This window comes from Giraffa tippelskirchi, chromosome 13 (assembly GCF_054371585.1).
Source record: "Giraffa tippelskirchi isolate mGirTip1 chromosome 13, T2T-mGirTip1v1.2.pri, whole genome shotgun sequence".
NCBI classification, from domain to species: domain Eukaryota; kingdom Metazoa; phylum Chordata; class Mammalia; order Artiodactyla; family Giraffidae; genus Giraffa; species Giraffa tippelskirchi.
In genome coordinates this window covers 97,120,110-97,135,281 of record NC_137287.1, presented here as the reverse complement: position 1 = coordinate 97,135,281, position 15,172 = coordinate 97,120,110, and the positions used below count along the sequence as shown (strand labels likewise).

At 49.3% G+C, this 15,172-nt stretch overlaps 1 protein-coding gene and 1 long non-coding RNA gene across 7 annotated transcripts in view; one reads left to right on the top strand and one right to left on the bottom strand.

Annotated features, from left to right (window-relative positions):
* The window catches only part of OSBPL2 (oxysterol binding protein like 2), a 36,051-nt gene extending 31,521 nt beyond the window's left edge, over positions 1-4,530 (top strand). For 3 of the 6 annotated variants that reach the window (XM_081561106.1, XM_081561108.1, XM_081561103.1), the window contains 4 exons: positions 918-1,046; positions 2,285-2,408; positions 2,972-3,062; positions 3,308-4,530. In XM_081561106.1, the coding sequence (XP_081417232.1) occupies positions 918-1,046; positions 2,285-2,408; positions 2,972-3,062; positions 3,308-3,410 (447 nt within the window). In that variant the 3' untranslated portion in view covers positions 3,411-4,530. The remainder of the gene's footprint in view (positions 1-917; positions 1,047-2,284; positions 2,409-2,971; positions 3,063-3,307) is intronic. The other 3 variants (XM_081561107.1, XM_081561109.1, XM_081561105.1) reach the window with 1 other exon arrangement.
* On the bottom strand, positions 1,726-15,142 carry LOC145533541 (uncharacterized). Its single transcript, XR_014074150.1, has 3 exons — positions 14,902-15,142; positions 14,272-14,410; positions 1,726-2,226 (listed from the first exon to the last, which is right to left on the bottom strand). It is a non-coding gene; the product is annotated as an uncharacterized LOC145533541 (long non-coding RNA).
* Between the last annotated feature and the right edge of the window lie 30 nt (positions 15,143-15,172).

The following is a 15,172-nucleotide window of genomic DNA, read 5'->3' as shown; positions in this document are numbered from 1 at the left end:
GACTAGTTCTTCTTGAGCCTAAAACTAGAGACAATAGTTCAAAAGAGGTGTCACATTTTTTAGATGATAAATTAGAATGTACCAAACCCGAGGTGTTCAATATCTGTTTAACAGAATATTCAACTTCTGCTGAGATTGTTAGTGTTTCTTGTTTTGTTTTTGGCCAAGCCACGAGGCATGTGGCGTCTGGGAACTTAGTTCCCTGACCAGGGGTCACACCTGGGCCCCTTATAGGGGAAGCTCAGAGTCGTAGCCACTGGACTTAGCCTGGGATGTCCCTGTTGGTTTTTTATATTGTAATATTTCACAGGTGCTATTAGACATCTTTTCTAAAAATACTCCTTTAAACTAAAAAAAAAAAGTAAAGTTCCATTTGAAGACCATACAGCAGATGTTAAATCTGTTTACTGATATGTTTAGTGCGTTTGCTTGGCTGTGTTGCCCCTCGGGGTGACGTCACAGGAGGGAGCATTTCATGGGGGTGCAAACTGCCGTTCTGTGTCTTCACTTAGCTTCTGGCGCCACACCGCGTACCCCGCAGGCGGGGAAGACTGCCAGGCTGTGCTCGTTGTAATTAAGTATCTCCCTCACAGCTAATTGAAAGCCACTCTTCTCCAGGTCCCACTGCTTTCGAAAAGGAAGTAGCAGTTGTACTTTTCTATTGAGATGTGACCCCCAGTTAGGGCTTAGTCTAGAGATGCTGAGACACCCTGAAGTCACCATGTGCGCAGAAGGGCAGCGTGTGGGGAGAGGACCACTTGGGGGTGCCCTCGGCTACCTGAGGAGGTGTTGCCACATCCAGTCACGCTCAGGAGGCCACACGGGCTCCCCTACCAGGAGTGTGGTGCCTGCTGCTCTCTCGGGGGCTTGGGAGGGTCTGCCAGGGCTCCGGGGGCAGTGGGTGCTGTGTCTTTCAGGACGATGGCCCCGAGAAGGCTGATGGCGATGTGGCGGACACAGTGCCCGAGTCTCAGGAGACAGTGCAGGTCATTCCAGGCAGCAAGCTACTCTGGAGAGTCAATACCCGGCCCCCCAACTCCGCTCAGGTCTGTGCCCCCGGCCCTAGCCAGTCCCCCAGCCATCCTGTCACCCCCGGGGCTCCCTGCTTTCCAAGCCCTATGACCCCCACCCGTCAGCACTCAGCTCAGGCATCCACACACACCTCAGGACCCGGTTACACTGTGAACCCTCAGTGTCTACACCGACTATGTCTGACCGAAAGGGTTTCCAAACTGGTTTCAAGAGATTATTTTTCTGACTTGTCAATTTAAGTCCTTAAATGCATTTTGATATTTGTTTTGGAAAATTGCACTTATAATTTTGTTACCTATGATAAAATTGGAAAATTGCACTTATAATTTTATAACCTATGGTAAAATTATTATATTACATGCAGTAATGTTTAATATATAAAAATAATTATATGATAAATATATAATAAATTTCATTTAAATATATTATAAATTTCATATTATTTATATATAAAATATATATACAGTGTACCATAGATTTTTTTAAAATTTTTTGTCACATCCTTTAAGCAAAGCCACAGCCTGTGCAAAATAAAGGAAACAAACATTCAGTGATAAATAGATTATCTCAGCACAGCCACTACTGCAGTTTCAGTGGAATACAAATTATAAAATAACAGAGAAAAAGCTTCTGTTTAAAAATCATAAACACACACACACACAAAAAAACAGTAAAAACTAGAAATCACACCCGTTTCTTTGGTTCAGTGAATGTTTACTGGGTTGGAGTAGGTGGGTCCAGGTCCCTGGGAGTAGAGGCTGAGGACAGATGGGCGAGGACCCCAGCCCCACACAGCAGAGTGACCGGTCTGATGGGCTGGAGGCAGGCCTCCTGGGGAAACGGGTACGTGGAGCAAGGACTAGGGAGCCGGGGCCACATTCGGGCAGGGCAGAGGCCAGGGTCCAATCTCCTCTCTTACTGTGCATGACATGGGGAACCGTGGGGTCATTTGAGGGACCAGGGCCCCCTCCAGCCACTTGTGGAGATAGGCTTCAGGGCCAGAGCAGAAGGGGCCGGAGGGAGGCAAGCCCCCAGGTCTGGGTGTCAGGAGGCGGCAGACCCCACCGCTCTGCGGGTTGAGACAGATTCCTCTTGGACCCCTGGGGCATGAGGAGACAGACGTGCAGGTCAGATGTCATGGTGAGAGTCTGGGTGCTTCCTGTGGGAGTGGAGAGGATGAGCCCCCGAGGAGACCTAGGCAAGTGCGGAAAAGAGTATCATTTATAGTAATGACTCTGTGCCTGCCCCCCAGATGTACAACTTCACCAGCTTCACGGTGAGTCTCAACGAACTGGAGACGGGCATGGAGAAGATCCTGGCCCCCACCGATTGCCGGCTACGCCCCGACATCCGAGGCATGGAGAATGGCAACATGGGTGCGTGTTCGTGTCGGGGGCTGACCGGGCGCCCAGCCCTAGCCATGCGGGTGGTGCGGGAAAGGAATGCATCCCCATTAATTGAACACACGTCACATCTCGACGTGCTTCTCAAACTGTCTGTGGGGAAGAGTTGTAAAGCTTCTAGTTTGCTGCAGGCCACTTCTTTTATAAATAAAATAAGATTAAGTTACTAGAAAAATGAAATGAAAGAGAATATATACAAAATATTATACAAGTCCCTGATTTTCTTACTAGGTTCAACAGACAGTAAGGTTACATTTCAGAAGTTGTTATTTGAAAGTCTGTGGTGTGGAGGGTCCCCCCCGTGCCTGTCCTACCCCATGGCCCCTCTTTGGGCCACTGGCCACCCTGGGGTCTGGGCCTGGCTATGGGCTTGTGTCTGGATCTGGTTTCCCGCACACTTACTGCCTATGGTTCCCTGTGTGTGACTTCCCACCTGGGGTTGGGTGGGGTGTGTGTGGGGGTGTCCCTCACCCACTTTCTCAGCCTCACCTCTGCCTATCACCCTGGTCCCTGACCTGCCCCGTGCTTGCACCTAGATCTGGCAAGCCAGGAGAAGGAGCGGCTGGAGGAGAAGCAGAGGGAGGCCCGGAGGGAGCGGGCCCGGGAGGAGGCTGAGTGGCAGACGCGGTGAGGCACCCGGCGGCCACGGGGATGGGGCGGGGAGGCACAGACCCACCCACCTGGGGGCAGTGAGGAGGGGCTGCAGACCCTCCTGGGGCTGAGCAGAAGCTACCCCATGTCCCATGAGATGGTGGCTTGCAGCCTGGGCTGCACGTGAGGTGACATGTAAGGTGACAGTGCTAACTGCAGGGGCCATGATCCCAAGTGGAGAAAAGTCCACCGGCCTCCTGACCACCCGCTCTATGTCACAGGTGGTTTCACCGAGGCAGTAACCCGTACACTGGGACCCCCGACTGGCTGTACGCGGGGGGCTACTTCGAGCGGGATTTCTCAGGCTGCCCCGACATCTACTGAAAGGCTGGACCGGCCCCCAGACCCGGAGACCCAGAGGCTGGACTCCGTCAAGCGGCTGCTCTGAGCTTCCGCCATGGCAGAAACCAGCTTTTCTCATGACTGTTCATGGAGATCGCACCGTCCCTGGTTGAGGATTTAATTCTAATTAACTTTTGATTGCCAAACATTTTACTACTGTTGCAGCCTCTTCATAAAACTTCCCTTGGGATCATCATGTTTCCATTAAGGTTTGAGAAGGAACAGTCTTTACAGTTCCCTTTATGTGACAGGACGAGCTGGGCTGGTGTAGAGTACAGCACCCTCTTCATTACAAAAAGTTATAAATAAAGGAAGTAATGGGAAGGGTCCATATTCCTCCTTGTAATGCAGCGGCAAAGGGTTTCTGAAAGTATTTTAAATCTGAACCAGTAACAGGAAAAGATGGATCTTGAGAAAAGTCCCACCAGGAGCCTCATACAGGCCAGGAATTGCTTTCTAGATCACGGTAACACAGAAGTGGAGGTTTTCAAAGCAGCCGATTGAATGAAATGAAAAGTTGTCAGAGTTTGTATTTTTATCAGTCTTCAATAATGTTAAGATTACTTTGAAAATATTTAAGTTCAAACTACTTGAAAAATACTTTGCTGAAGAGCAAGATAGGCATTAATCACCACTTTACACTGTCCAAAAAAGCATTACCATGACAATGAGGGTGGCCAGAAACTCTGACCAGTAGTTCCCAGATGGCTTCTAGTCCTCTGGTCCCTGGGGCTCCCCCTTGCTGCAGGCCATGCCCTCACACAGAGTGAGTCCCGCACGCACGACAGCCAGCCTGTCCCTGCAGCACTTGGGTTCCTGTCATGCATGTGTGACCCGCCTCGGGGGTGTCCTCACCGCTTGCGTGTCCACCTCCACACACATCTACACCCTGTGACTGTTTACTTTCTGTAGAGATGCCAACACCACCGGCCGTGGCAGAGCTCTTTGAATCGAAGACAATCTGCCGTGTGCACACATGCACAAACGCATACATGCACACACACGCAGCTGTACACAGTGTGGGTTCTCAGCAAGAGGGTGTCAGCATTGTGTGTCCTGGCTTCAAAACCACATTTGTAATTAAAACACTTTTAAAAGTGAACCCTTGTTCTGAGGGCTTGATTCTGTAGCTTTGGAAACCAGAGGCATGATGCCACGGTCGAGTTCCAGGGCATCTGCCTGGCGGGACCCAAGCCAGGTCCCTGGACCATGCAGAGGCCCCAAGTATGTGTGGTCTCAGGGTCCTGCAGAGAGGAGGTGCTGACACACCTGGTCATTAGCATCGGGAGCCCTGTACTCCTGGTGGGGGCTGGCAACTAAAAAACTGCTTCTCTGGGGAATGTCAGGTTGGGGGATCCGGGACACGTTTAGAGCAATGGTGTTTAGGGCAGTTTGACAGCTTTCACGGATTGTCCTGTTTCTCACCATTCCAGTAATTTGCTGCAAGGTTTGCATCTCTGGGGACTTCCCTGCAGGCTCAGATGGCAAAGAATCTGCCTGCAATGTAGGAAACCCAGGTTCAGTCCCTGGTCAGGAGGATCCTCCGGAGAAGAGAATGGCAACCCACTTCGGTATTCTTGCCTGGAGAATCCCATGGACAGAGGAACCTGGCAGGCTACACAGTCTGTGGGGTCGCACAGAGTTGGACATGACTGAGCGACCGACACTCTCATTTGCATCCCTGGGTCCTCCCCGAGGTCAGATCCCACAGCGTAGTCCCCACCGCCGCTTCCTTCAAGCCCGATTCGAATGGAAGGAGAAAGGGCAGGATGGCCTGGGACCCTAAAGTGTGGACGGCACGAATTTTCAACATGCACCAGAGCTTCCCGTCAGCTTGGCCACTGTGATGCACTGGGACATCAGGAATCTCTCTTTAATAAAAGAGTGTTTCTGTGGGATTTGCTTTTTAGAGACGACCCCCCATGACCGGTGTGTGGAAGGCGTGGCCTTGTCATGGGCCCCCAGTGGGTGATCGTGGCTTAGATGGCGGGCCTGGGTGGTTTTCAGAGCAACCTTGTAACTTGGAATGTCCTTGTGGGATGAAAAGTAGGACCCGCTTCACCCAAAGACCTTGAGGCTTTGATTCCGCTCCCTCTGAAGGTTCAGTTCTGTGTCTGTTGATTCAGTGAACGGTTCTGAGAGCCACTGGGGAGCCGGCCACACAGGCGACATGGTGGCCGATGGACCTGCTTCATGCACTCTCGAGCTGGCCAGACTTCACAGGCCATCCAGGGGTGGGGCCAATGCAGTGTCTGGGTCCCTGAGCCGCTGCTCTCCCTGGTGGGGTCAAGGGTCAGGGCTGCCCCAGCACTGGCAGGCTCCTCACCGGGTGTGGCCCCAAGTCACAAGAAAGCATCAGAGAAGCGGGCCCAGCCCTCATAGGCAGTGCTGTGTTTGGCCACTGCAGGCTTCCATGAAGGCCAGGCCCCTCCACCCCACAGCATGGTGGCTCTGTGAGGGGAAAACGAAGGTGCCAGGCCGACCTCTGCTCCTTCACAGGCTCACAGGTCTGCGCAGGGCATTGGCCACACGTGACCAGGTGTGTCATCACAGCCTCCCCAAGCAAACGGAGCCGGCAGGGGCACCAGCAGGGCCCCGAGGGTCAGCTCTGACCGTGCTCTCAGCAGCATCTCCCTTTGAGACGTTGTCCCCAGAGATGATGCTGGGGCTCCTGGAAGGATCCTCCTGCTCGACACTCGGGGAGAAGCACCCAGCCCAGCGCTGATGGCCTCTGGGTGTCCAGACAGCCCTTGCTGATGCTGCCGGCCACATGCTGCAGTGAGTGTGGAGGTGTCCAGCCAGAGGCGTCACCGTCTGCTGCTGGGTCCTTGTCAGGCCCTGAGGCCAGGAAGTCAGGACAGAATGAGAGAAAGGCTCAGAATCTTCCAGCCAGCCAGCCCCTAGGTTGCCCCAGCAGGTGGCTTTATTTCAAGACACCTGCTCCTGGGAGGAGAACAAGTTCACCTAGTCTTGAGCATCCACCAGGGAGACATCATTTACAATCCTAATGTTAAGTCACTTCAGTCCTGTCTGACACTTTGCAACCCTGTGGATGCAGAAGCCTGCGAAGGCTCCTCTGTCCATGGGGTTCTTCAGACAAGAATTTTGGAGTGGATTGCCATTTACAATGCTAACAAGCTTCCAAAAATCAGAAGAGAGGATAGCCCCTGCATCCTGTTGACCCTTGTGCCAGGAGGGGAGGGGCGGCTCAGTGAAGCCTTGTGCCCTGTGGGGAGCTGTCGGCCCCACAGGAGAGTCCAGTCAACTGAAAGTTCCTGTTGGACCTGGTTTCATCGTCTGAAGGACCTGCCTGTGTCCCAAGTGGGCATGAAGATCGGGTCCCTTGACAGAAGGGCCTGTAACCCCCTGCAAGACATCAGGTGGCCTTTCCCTCAATCCTCGTCATCTTTGTGCCTCACTATCCTGTGTGTTCTCAGCATGAGGGTTTCACAAAGTGAAGACACCATTTCAAAATCTCCTGGTACAAGTTTCCTGGACAGTCAGCCTTTGACTGGAGGCCCTATTCCTCTTCCTCTCTGAACTGGCTGTCCTGGACCAGAGGCTTGGCGAAGGGCTCCCTGGTCTCTGCAGAAGTCGACAACACACAGACAGGGTCTTCCCTCTGTTGCTGCAGGAACAGTTCATCCTATCTATCCATGCAGCAGGAAAAGGTCAGGCAAGAAACACGTAATGAAGTGGCTTTATTGTCATAATTTTATAATATGTAGTAACTGTCAGTGTTCGTCCATGTAAACAGAATCAGTCATTCACAGATTTGGGGGAGGACTGGACAGTTCAGTGGAAATAGATGTTAAACCCTGGTTTTGAGTAGAGATTCGTTGCAAAGGGTGGCAGCTGACATTTGTTTTGGACTGAACACTTCTTCACTGTCTGCTGCTCTGGCCTCTGGAAAGGACTGCAGATTGGCTGTGGACGTGTCCTGGAGACCAGGCGACAGACGTTTGGACTGTAGTCCTATAGGACTGGCCCAGCAAACAGATTGTTTGAGAAAACTGCTTGTTGCAGAGAAGAGGGGGCTCAGGGGCACGTATGACGGAGGAAGGGGTCTGGGTTCTCCAGAAGCTTCTGCTTCTGCCAGAAGCAATGAAATACCCAGAACACAGTGTCAGCCAGCTTGACTCGGCGGTCCCTGTGCCCGACCACTGCTCTACGTGCCCAGTGGCTGTGTGCTTTCCAGAAGGGTGAGCTATCCAGTAGCCACAAGAGCTCCGGGCAGAGGGACAGATTGTTCATACAACTTTAATGCCCTGGGAATACCCAGGTACATAGATGTGGGGCCTCCACCATGGCCACCATGTCTGACGATGGGGACCACAGAGCACCCACGCCTGCCAGAGCCTGAGCCTGGAGTCCTGGGCGCTTAATCCCCAAAGTTACCATCCAGTCCTCCCACTGGGGAGGAAGAGGGGGTGCAGGAAGATGGGCTTGCCTGAGGCTTCAGAGCAGATAAATGGAGGAAGCAGAATTCAAACCTTGACACACAGTGACACTCGCCCTTGTGTACAGTTGACAGATTCATGCCATCTTGTAACCATCAACACTATCAACATATATAGTTTAATGGCAAGTTTCAAGGGAAGAAGGACTGTCTTTTCAATAAATGGTGCTGGGAAAACTGGATAGTCATATGCAAAAGAATGGAGTTGATCCTTACCTCACACCATTTACAAAAATTAGAATGTATCAGAGGTCTAAATGTGAGACCTAAACAATAAATTCTTAGAAGAAAAGATAGAACACAAAGCTCACAACTTTGGATGTGGCAATTATTTCCTGGATGTAACACCAAAGGCACAAGCAACAAGAGAAAAAAACAAGTTGTACTTCATGAAAATTTAAACATATTTTGTGCATCAGACACTAGCATCAGTAAAAAGGCAACCCAAAGAGTGGGAGAAAATATTTGCAAATCAAACATCTGATAACAGATTAATATCTAGAATATACAGAGACCTCCTAAAACTCAATAACAACAAAGAAAGCTGATTCAAAAATAACCAAGGACTTGAATAAACATTTTTCCAAAGAAGATAAACAGATGGCCAATAAGTACATGAAAACATGCTCAACATCATTAATCACTGGAGAAATGAAAATCAAAGCTACAATGAGATATACCACACCCATTAGGATGGCCAGTATAAAAAAAAAAAAAAAAAAACACCAAAATACCCAGAAAACAACAAGTTTTGGGCAAGGATGTGGAGAAACAGGAAGCTTCGTGCACTGTTGGTAGGAATAAAATGGTACAGCCACTGTGGCAAACAGTATGGCGGTTCCTCAAAAAATTAAAAATAGAATTACCATATGACCCAGCAATTCCACTGTAAGTATTTACCCCCAAAGAACTGAAAGCAGGGCCTTGAAGTGATATTTGTTCAGTCATGTTTGTGTGTGCTTAGTCACTTTAGTCATGTCTAACACTTTGCGACCTCATGGACCGCAGCCCATCAGGCTCCTCTGTCCGTGGGATTTCCCAGGCAAGAATATGGGAATGGGTTGCCATTCCCTTCTCCAGGGGATCTTCCTGACCCAGGGATCAAACCATTGGTCTCTTGGGTCAGGAAGATGTCTCTTATGTCTCCTGCATTGGGATGCAGGTTCTTTACCACGAGCGCCACCTGGGAAGTCATGTTCACAACAGCATTATTAACAATAGCTGAGTCGTGGAAATAACCCAAGCATCCCTGCACTGATGAACGCATAAGCAAAATGTGGTGTAGACATACAGCGGAAGATTACTCAGCCTTAGGAAGGGAATTCTGACACATGCTGCAACATGGATGAAACCCAAGGACATTATGCTGAGTGAAAAAAACCAGTCACAAAAAAGACAAGTACTTTACAATTTGATAGGAGGTGCCGAGAGCAGTCAAATTCATACTGACAGAAAGTAGAATGGTGGTGGGTTGGGGGAAGAGGGCGATGGGGACTCAATGTCTAATGGAGATGGCGTTTCCGTTTTCCCAAATGAGAAGTCTGAAGATGGACGGTGGTGATAGCTGCACAACATTATGAATGTACTTAGTATCATTGAACTCTACACTTAAAGAGAGATTAGGATGGTAAACTTTCTGTTATGTGTCATTTTACCATAATAAAAAACTGGAAAAAAAGATCAGTGGTTGCTAGGGATTAAGCAAGAGGGAGGGAAGGACAGGGAGAGGACATCAGATTTTCAGGGTGGTGAGCATGCTCTGTGTGACACTGTAACGATGGACATATGTCGCTAAGCATTTGTCTGAACTCTGCATTCAAATGGGTATATCTTTCTTTTTCTCCTTTGCTTTTCACTTCCCATCTTTTCACAGCTATTTGTAAGGCCTCCTCAGACAGCCATTTTGCGTTTTTGCATTTCTTTTCCTTGGGGATGGTCTTGATTCCTGTCTCCTGTACAATGTCACGAACCTCCATCCATAGTTCATCAGGTATTCTGTCTATCAGATCTAGTCCTTTAAATCTATTTCTCACTTCTGCTGTATAGTCATAAGGGATTTGACTTAGGTCATACCTGAATGGCCTAGTGGTTTTCTCCACTTTCTTCAATTTCAGTCTGAATTTGGCAATAGGAGTTCATGATCTGATCCACAGTCAGCTCCCAGTCTTGTTTTGCTGACTGTATAGAGCTTCTCCATCTTTGGCTGCAAAGAATATAATCAATCCAGTTTTGGTGTTGGCCATCTGGTGATGTCCATGTGTAGAGTCTTCTCTTGTGTTGTTGGAATAGGGTGTTTTCTATGACCAGTGCGTTCTCTTGGCAGAACTCTGTTAGCCTTTGCCCTGCTTCATTCTGTACTCCAAGGCCAAATTTGCCTGTTATTCCAGGTGTTTCTTGACTTCCTACTTTTGCATTCCAGTCCCCTATATCTCTTTTGGGTGTTAGTTCTAGAAGGTCTTGTAGGTCTTCATAGAACTGCTCAACTTCAGCTTCTTCAGTGTTACTGGTTGTGGCATAGACTTGAATTACTGTGATATTGAATGGTTTGCCTTGGAAATGAACAGAGATCATTCTGTCATTTTTGAGATTGCATCCAAGTACTGCATTTCGGACTCTTTTGTTGACTATGATGGCTACTCTATTTCTTCTAAGGGATTCCTGCCCACAGTAGTAGATATAATGGTCATCTGAGTTAAAGTCACCCATTCCAGTCAATCTTAGTTCACTGATTCCTAGAAAGTTGATGTTCACTCTTGTCATCTCCTGTTTGGCCACTTCCAATTTGCCCTGATTCATGGACCTAACATTCCAGGTTCCTATGCAATATTGCTCTTTACAGCATCAAATCTTGCTTCTATCACCAGTCCCATCCACAACTGGGGTATTGGTTTTGCTTTGGCTCCATCCTTTCATTCTTTCTGTAGTTGTTTCTCCACTGATCTCCAGTAGCATAATGGGCACCTACCGACCTGGGGAGTTCATCTTTCAGTGTCCTATCTTTTTGCCTTTTCATACTGTTCATGGGGTTCTCAAGGCAAGAATACTGAAGTGGTTTGCCATTCCCTTCTCCAGTGGACCACATTCTGTCAGACCACTCCACCATGACCTGTCTGTCTTGGGTGGCCCCACACAGCATGGCTTAGTTTCATTGAGTTAGACAAGGCTGTAGTCAATGTGATCAGATTGGCTAGTTGTCCGTGACTGTAGTTTCAGCCTGTCTGCCCCCTGATCCCCTCTCTCAGTGCCTACCGTCTTACCTGGGTCTCTCTTCATAGCTGCTTCAGCAAAGCGCAGCTGCCACCCCTTACCTCGGCCGCCACCCCTGACCTCGGGCACAGGGTAGCTCCTCTCGGCTGAGCTCAGTGCACCGCCGCAGCCGCCATGCTCAGTTCCAAAGAATAGCAAGGAGAGATAAGAAAGCCTTCCTCAGCACAATGCAAAGAAATAGAGAAAAACAGTAGAATGGGAAAGACAAGAGATCTTTTCAAGCAAATTAGAGATACCAAGGGAACACGTCATGCAAAGATGGGCTCAATAAAGGACATAAATGGTAGGGACCTAACAGAAGCAGAAGATATTAAGAAGAGGTGGCAAGAATACGCAGAAGAATTAATTGTACAAAAAAGTTCTTCACAACCCAGAGAATCACGATGGTGTGATCACTCACCTAGAGCCAGACATCCTGGAATGTGAAGTCAAGTGGGAATTAGGAAGCATCACTACAAACAAAGCTAGTGGAGGTGATGGAATTCCAGCTGAACTATTTCAAATCCTGAAAGATGACGCTGTGAAAGTGCTGCACTCAATATGCCAGCAAATATGGAAAACTCAGCAGTGGCCACAGGACTGGAAAAGGTCAGTTTTCATTCCAATCCCAAAGAAAGGCAATGCCAAAGAATGCTCAAACTACCTCACAATGGCACTCATCTCACACGCTAGTAAAGTAATGCTTAAAATTCTCCAAGCCAGGCTTCAGCAATATGTGAACCATGAACTTCCAGATGTTCAAGCTGGTTCTAGAAAAGGCAGAGGAACCAGAAATCAAATTGCCAACATCCGCTGGATCATCGAAAAAGCAAAAGAGTTCCAGAAAAACATCTATTTCTGCTTTATTGACTATGCCAAAGCCTTTAACTGTGTGGATCACAATAAACTGTGGAAAATTCTGAAAAGAGATGGGCAGACCAGACCACCTGACCTGCCTCTTGAGAAACCTGTATGCAGGTCAGGAAGCAACAGTTAGAACTGGACATGGAACAACAGACTGGTTCCAAATAGGAAAAGGAGTACGTCAAGGCTGTATATTGTCACCCTGCTTATTTAACTTATATGCAGAGTACATCATGAGAAACGCTGGGCAGGAGGCAGCACAAGCTAGAATCAAGATTGCCGGGAGAAATATCAATCACCTCAGATATGCAGATGACACCACCCTTATGGCAGAAAGTGAGGAAGAACTAAAGAGCCTCTTGATGAAAGTGAAAGAGTTGGCTTAAAGCTCAACATTCAGAAAACTAAGATCATGGCATCTGGTCCCATCAGTTCATGGCAGATAGATGGGGAAACAGTGGAAACAGTGGCTGACTTTATTTTTCTGGGCGCCAAGATCACTGCATATGGTGATTGCAGCAGTGAAATTAAAAGACACTTATTCTTTGGGAGGAAAGTTATGACCAACCCAGACAGTATATTAAAAAGCAGAGACATTACTTTGCCAACAAAGGTCTGTCTAGTCAAGGTATGGTTTTTCCAGTGGTCATGTAAGGATGTGAGAGTTGGACTATGAAGAAAGCTGAGTGCCAAAGAATTGATGCTTTCGAACTGTGGTGTTGAAGAAGACTCTTGAGAGTCCCTTGGACTGCAAGGAGATCCAACCAGTCCATCCTAAAGGAGATCAGTCCTGGGTGTTCATTGGAAGGACTGATGTTGAAGCTGAAACTCCAATACTTTGGCCACCTGATGAGAAGAGCTGACTCATTGGAAAAGACCCTGATGCTGGGAAAGGTTGAGGGCAGGAGGAGAAGGGGACGACAGAGGATGAGATGGCCGGATGGCATCATCAACTCTATGGACATGGGTTTGGATGGACTCCAGGAGTTGGTGATGGACAGGGAGGCCTGGCATGCTGTGATTCATGGGATCGCAAAGAGTCGGACAGGACTGAGCGACTGAACTGAACTGAACTGAATCCATGTGTTTTAATTTGCATTTCTCTTATGAATAATGCTGTCCCCCATCCTTTCCTGCACATCAGGCCATCTGTACACCGTCCTTAGGAGGTGTCTGGGCACTTCTTTGCCAGCTTCCTTGTCGACCCTCCCTGTGCCCGTAGTCACTGCACCCCTTGCCTTTCGCCTGGGGGAGGTGCCAAGGCTCAGGGAGAGGGACTGGGTTTGCTTTTTCTGCTGTGGGGCCCAGTTCACAGAGTCCATACTGGGGCGGGGGGCACATGGACTAGCCTCCACTATGGCTATCTACTGGTAGCTTGTCTCCTTACTGGTTTTTCACAGAAACCAGTGAATGTGTATAAAGCTTTCTCTTTTGAGCCTCCCAGGACACAGGCTCCCTTGGTTTGGGACAAGGAAGTGCTCATTTGAGTCCCCACTGAGGTCACTGCCCAGAAGGATCTTCAGGTTCTAGAAAGTTGCTTTCCCTGTGGCCTCTGCTGGCAGCTTTTGAACTCCTGAAGACTTTGGACAGTGACCCCCATCTGCTGGTCCCTTCTCAAGGAAGCCAGGTTGTTTTCTGACTGTCTTCTTGCCTGGTTTCACAGAGCGCGCAGGATGGTCCTGCTGCGGGGGTCGTGATCCCAGTCACAGGCCACCGAATTTCTTCACAGGTCTCTGTTCCCATCACTTTGGTCTCTGGAACTCTTTAGACTCTCAAAAACTATCAAGGATCCCCATAGAGCTCTTGCATACATGGGTTTTACCATATTAGAAATTTTAAAATATATTAATTAAAAAAAAAACACATTTCTTATCAACATAAATATTTTAAAATGAAAACCGGCTCTATTTTTCCAAACCAAAAAAAAAAATAGAGAGACTCTTTAGATCACAAAGCAGTGGGTACAGAACTTGTGTTTTATCCATCAGAATGTTACACAGGAGGTAAGATAGACTAGGTTAGAGCTGCATGTGTCAACATGGATACATCTTAAAAACAATGTTGAATAAAAGAATAGTTTTCACTTTTATACCTTTAAAAAAAAAGCTTAAAAATGGATTTTATGTATTCATGGTGGTGGTGCTTTAGTTGCTAAGTGGTGGCCAGCTCTTGTGAGACCCCATGGACGACTGTAGCCTGCCAGGTTCCTCTGTGGCAGTGGTGGTAGGGGCCAGCTAAGTCATGTCCGACTCTTGCAACCCCATTGACTGTTACCTGCCAGGCTCCTGTGTCCATGGGATTCTCTAGACAAGAATACTGGACTGGGTTGCCGTTTCCTTCTCCAGCAGATCTTCAGGACCCAGGAATGAAACCCAGGTTTCCTGCTTTGCCGGCAGATTCTTTACCAACTGAGCTACAAGAGAAGCAGATTCCTCTGGGTTGGTGGTAAATCAAGCAGGCATGGAGGTGGCCACACAGTTCAGGACGGCCCTGCCTCTGGAGCGGGGAGTCACACGTCACCTGTAGCATGGGCCCCAGGTGTGTGTGCTGCTCTGCAGAAACTACAAAGTGTAAGTGAAGGGGAGTAAAGGCAATGGGAGGGCAGCGCTTCCCTTCCCCTCGACCAGTGTGTGCAGGACAGCTGATTTCATTCGGCTCTGACTGCACACATCACACACCAGACAAGGAATGAAGGAGCAGCCTTGTTGGCAGATTACAGGGGGTCTGCGGAGGATGGAGGCACAGTCACGCCATCACTGCTGTGGGGGGCTGGGGGACCCCTAGGGCACAGGGAGGATGGAAGGTAGTTCTCAAGAGGGTCTGGGGGCGCAGGGCAGCAGCGTTGTGCGTCGCACGGGCCCCCAGGAGACCACAGCTCGTCGGGAGGACGCTGGGCCCACGCACCTGAGTCCAGGGCTGCAGTCACCTTCCCCCAGGGACGCGAAGACACCGCACGGCTGCGCCGTCCTATGACATACCCTCCCCTAAGCTGGCGACTACTTCCCCAGGCCTAGGAACCTGGCGTCCCAGGGGACCGTCCCGCACGGTCAGCACACCTGAGACACCCTGCCCCGCGCCCTGCAGGTGCCCCCGCCCCGTTCGCGGTCCCAGGTCCGACGCCCGCCACTCGGCCTGCGACCTCTTCGCCGTTCCCGGCGTCGCCGCCAGGGGCCGC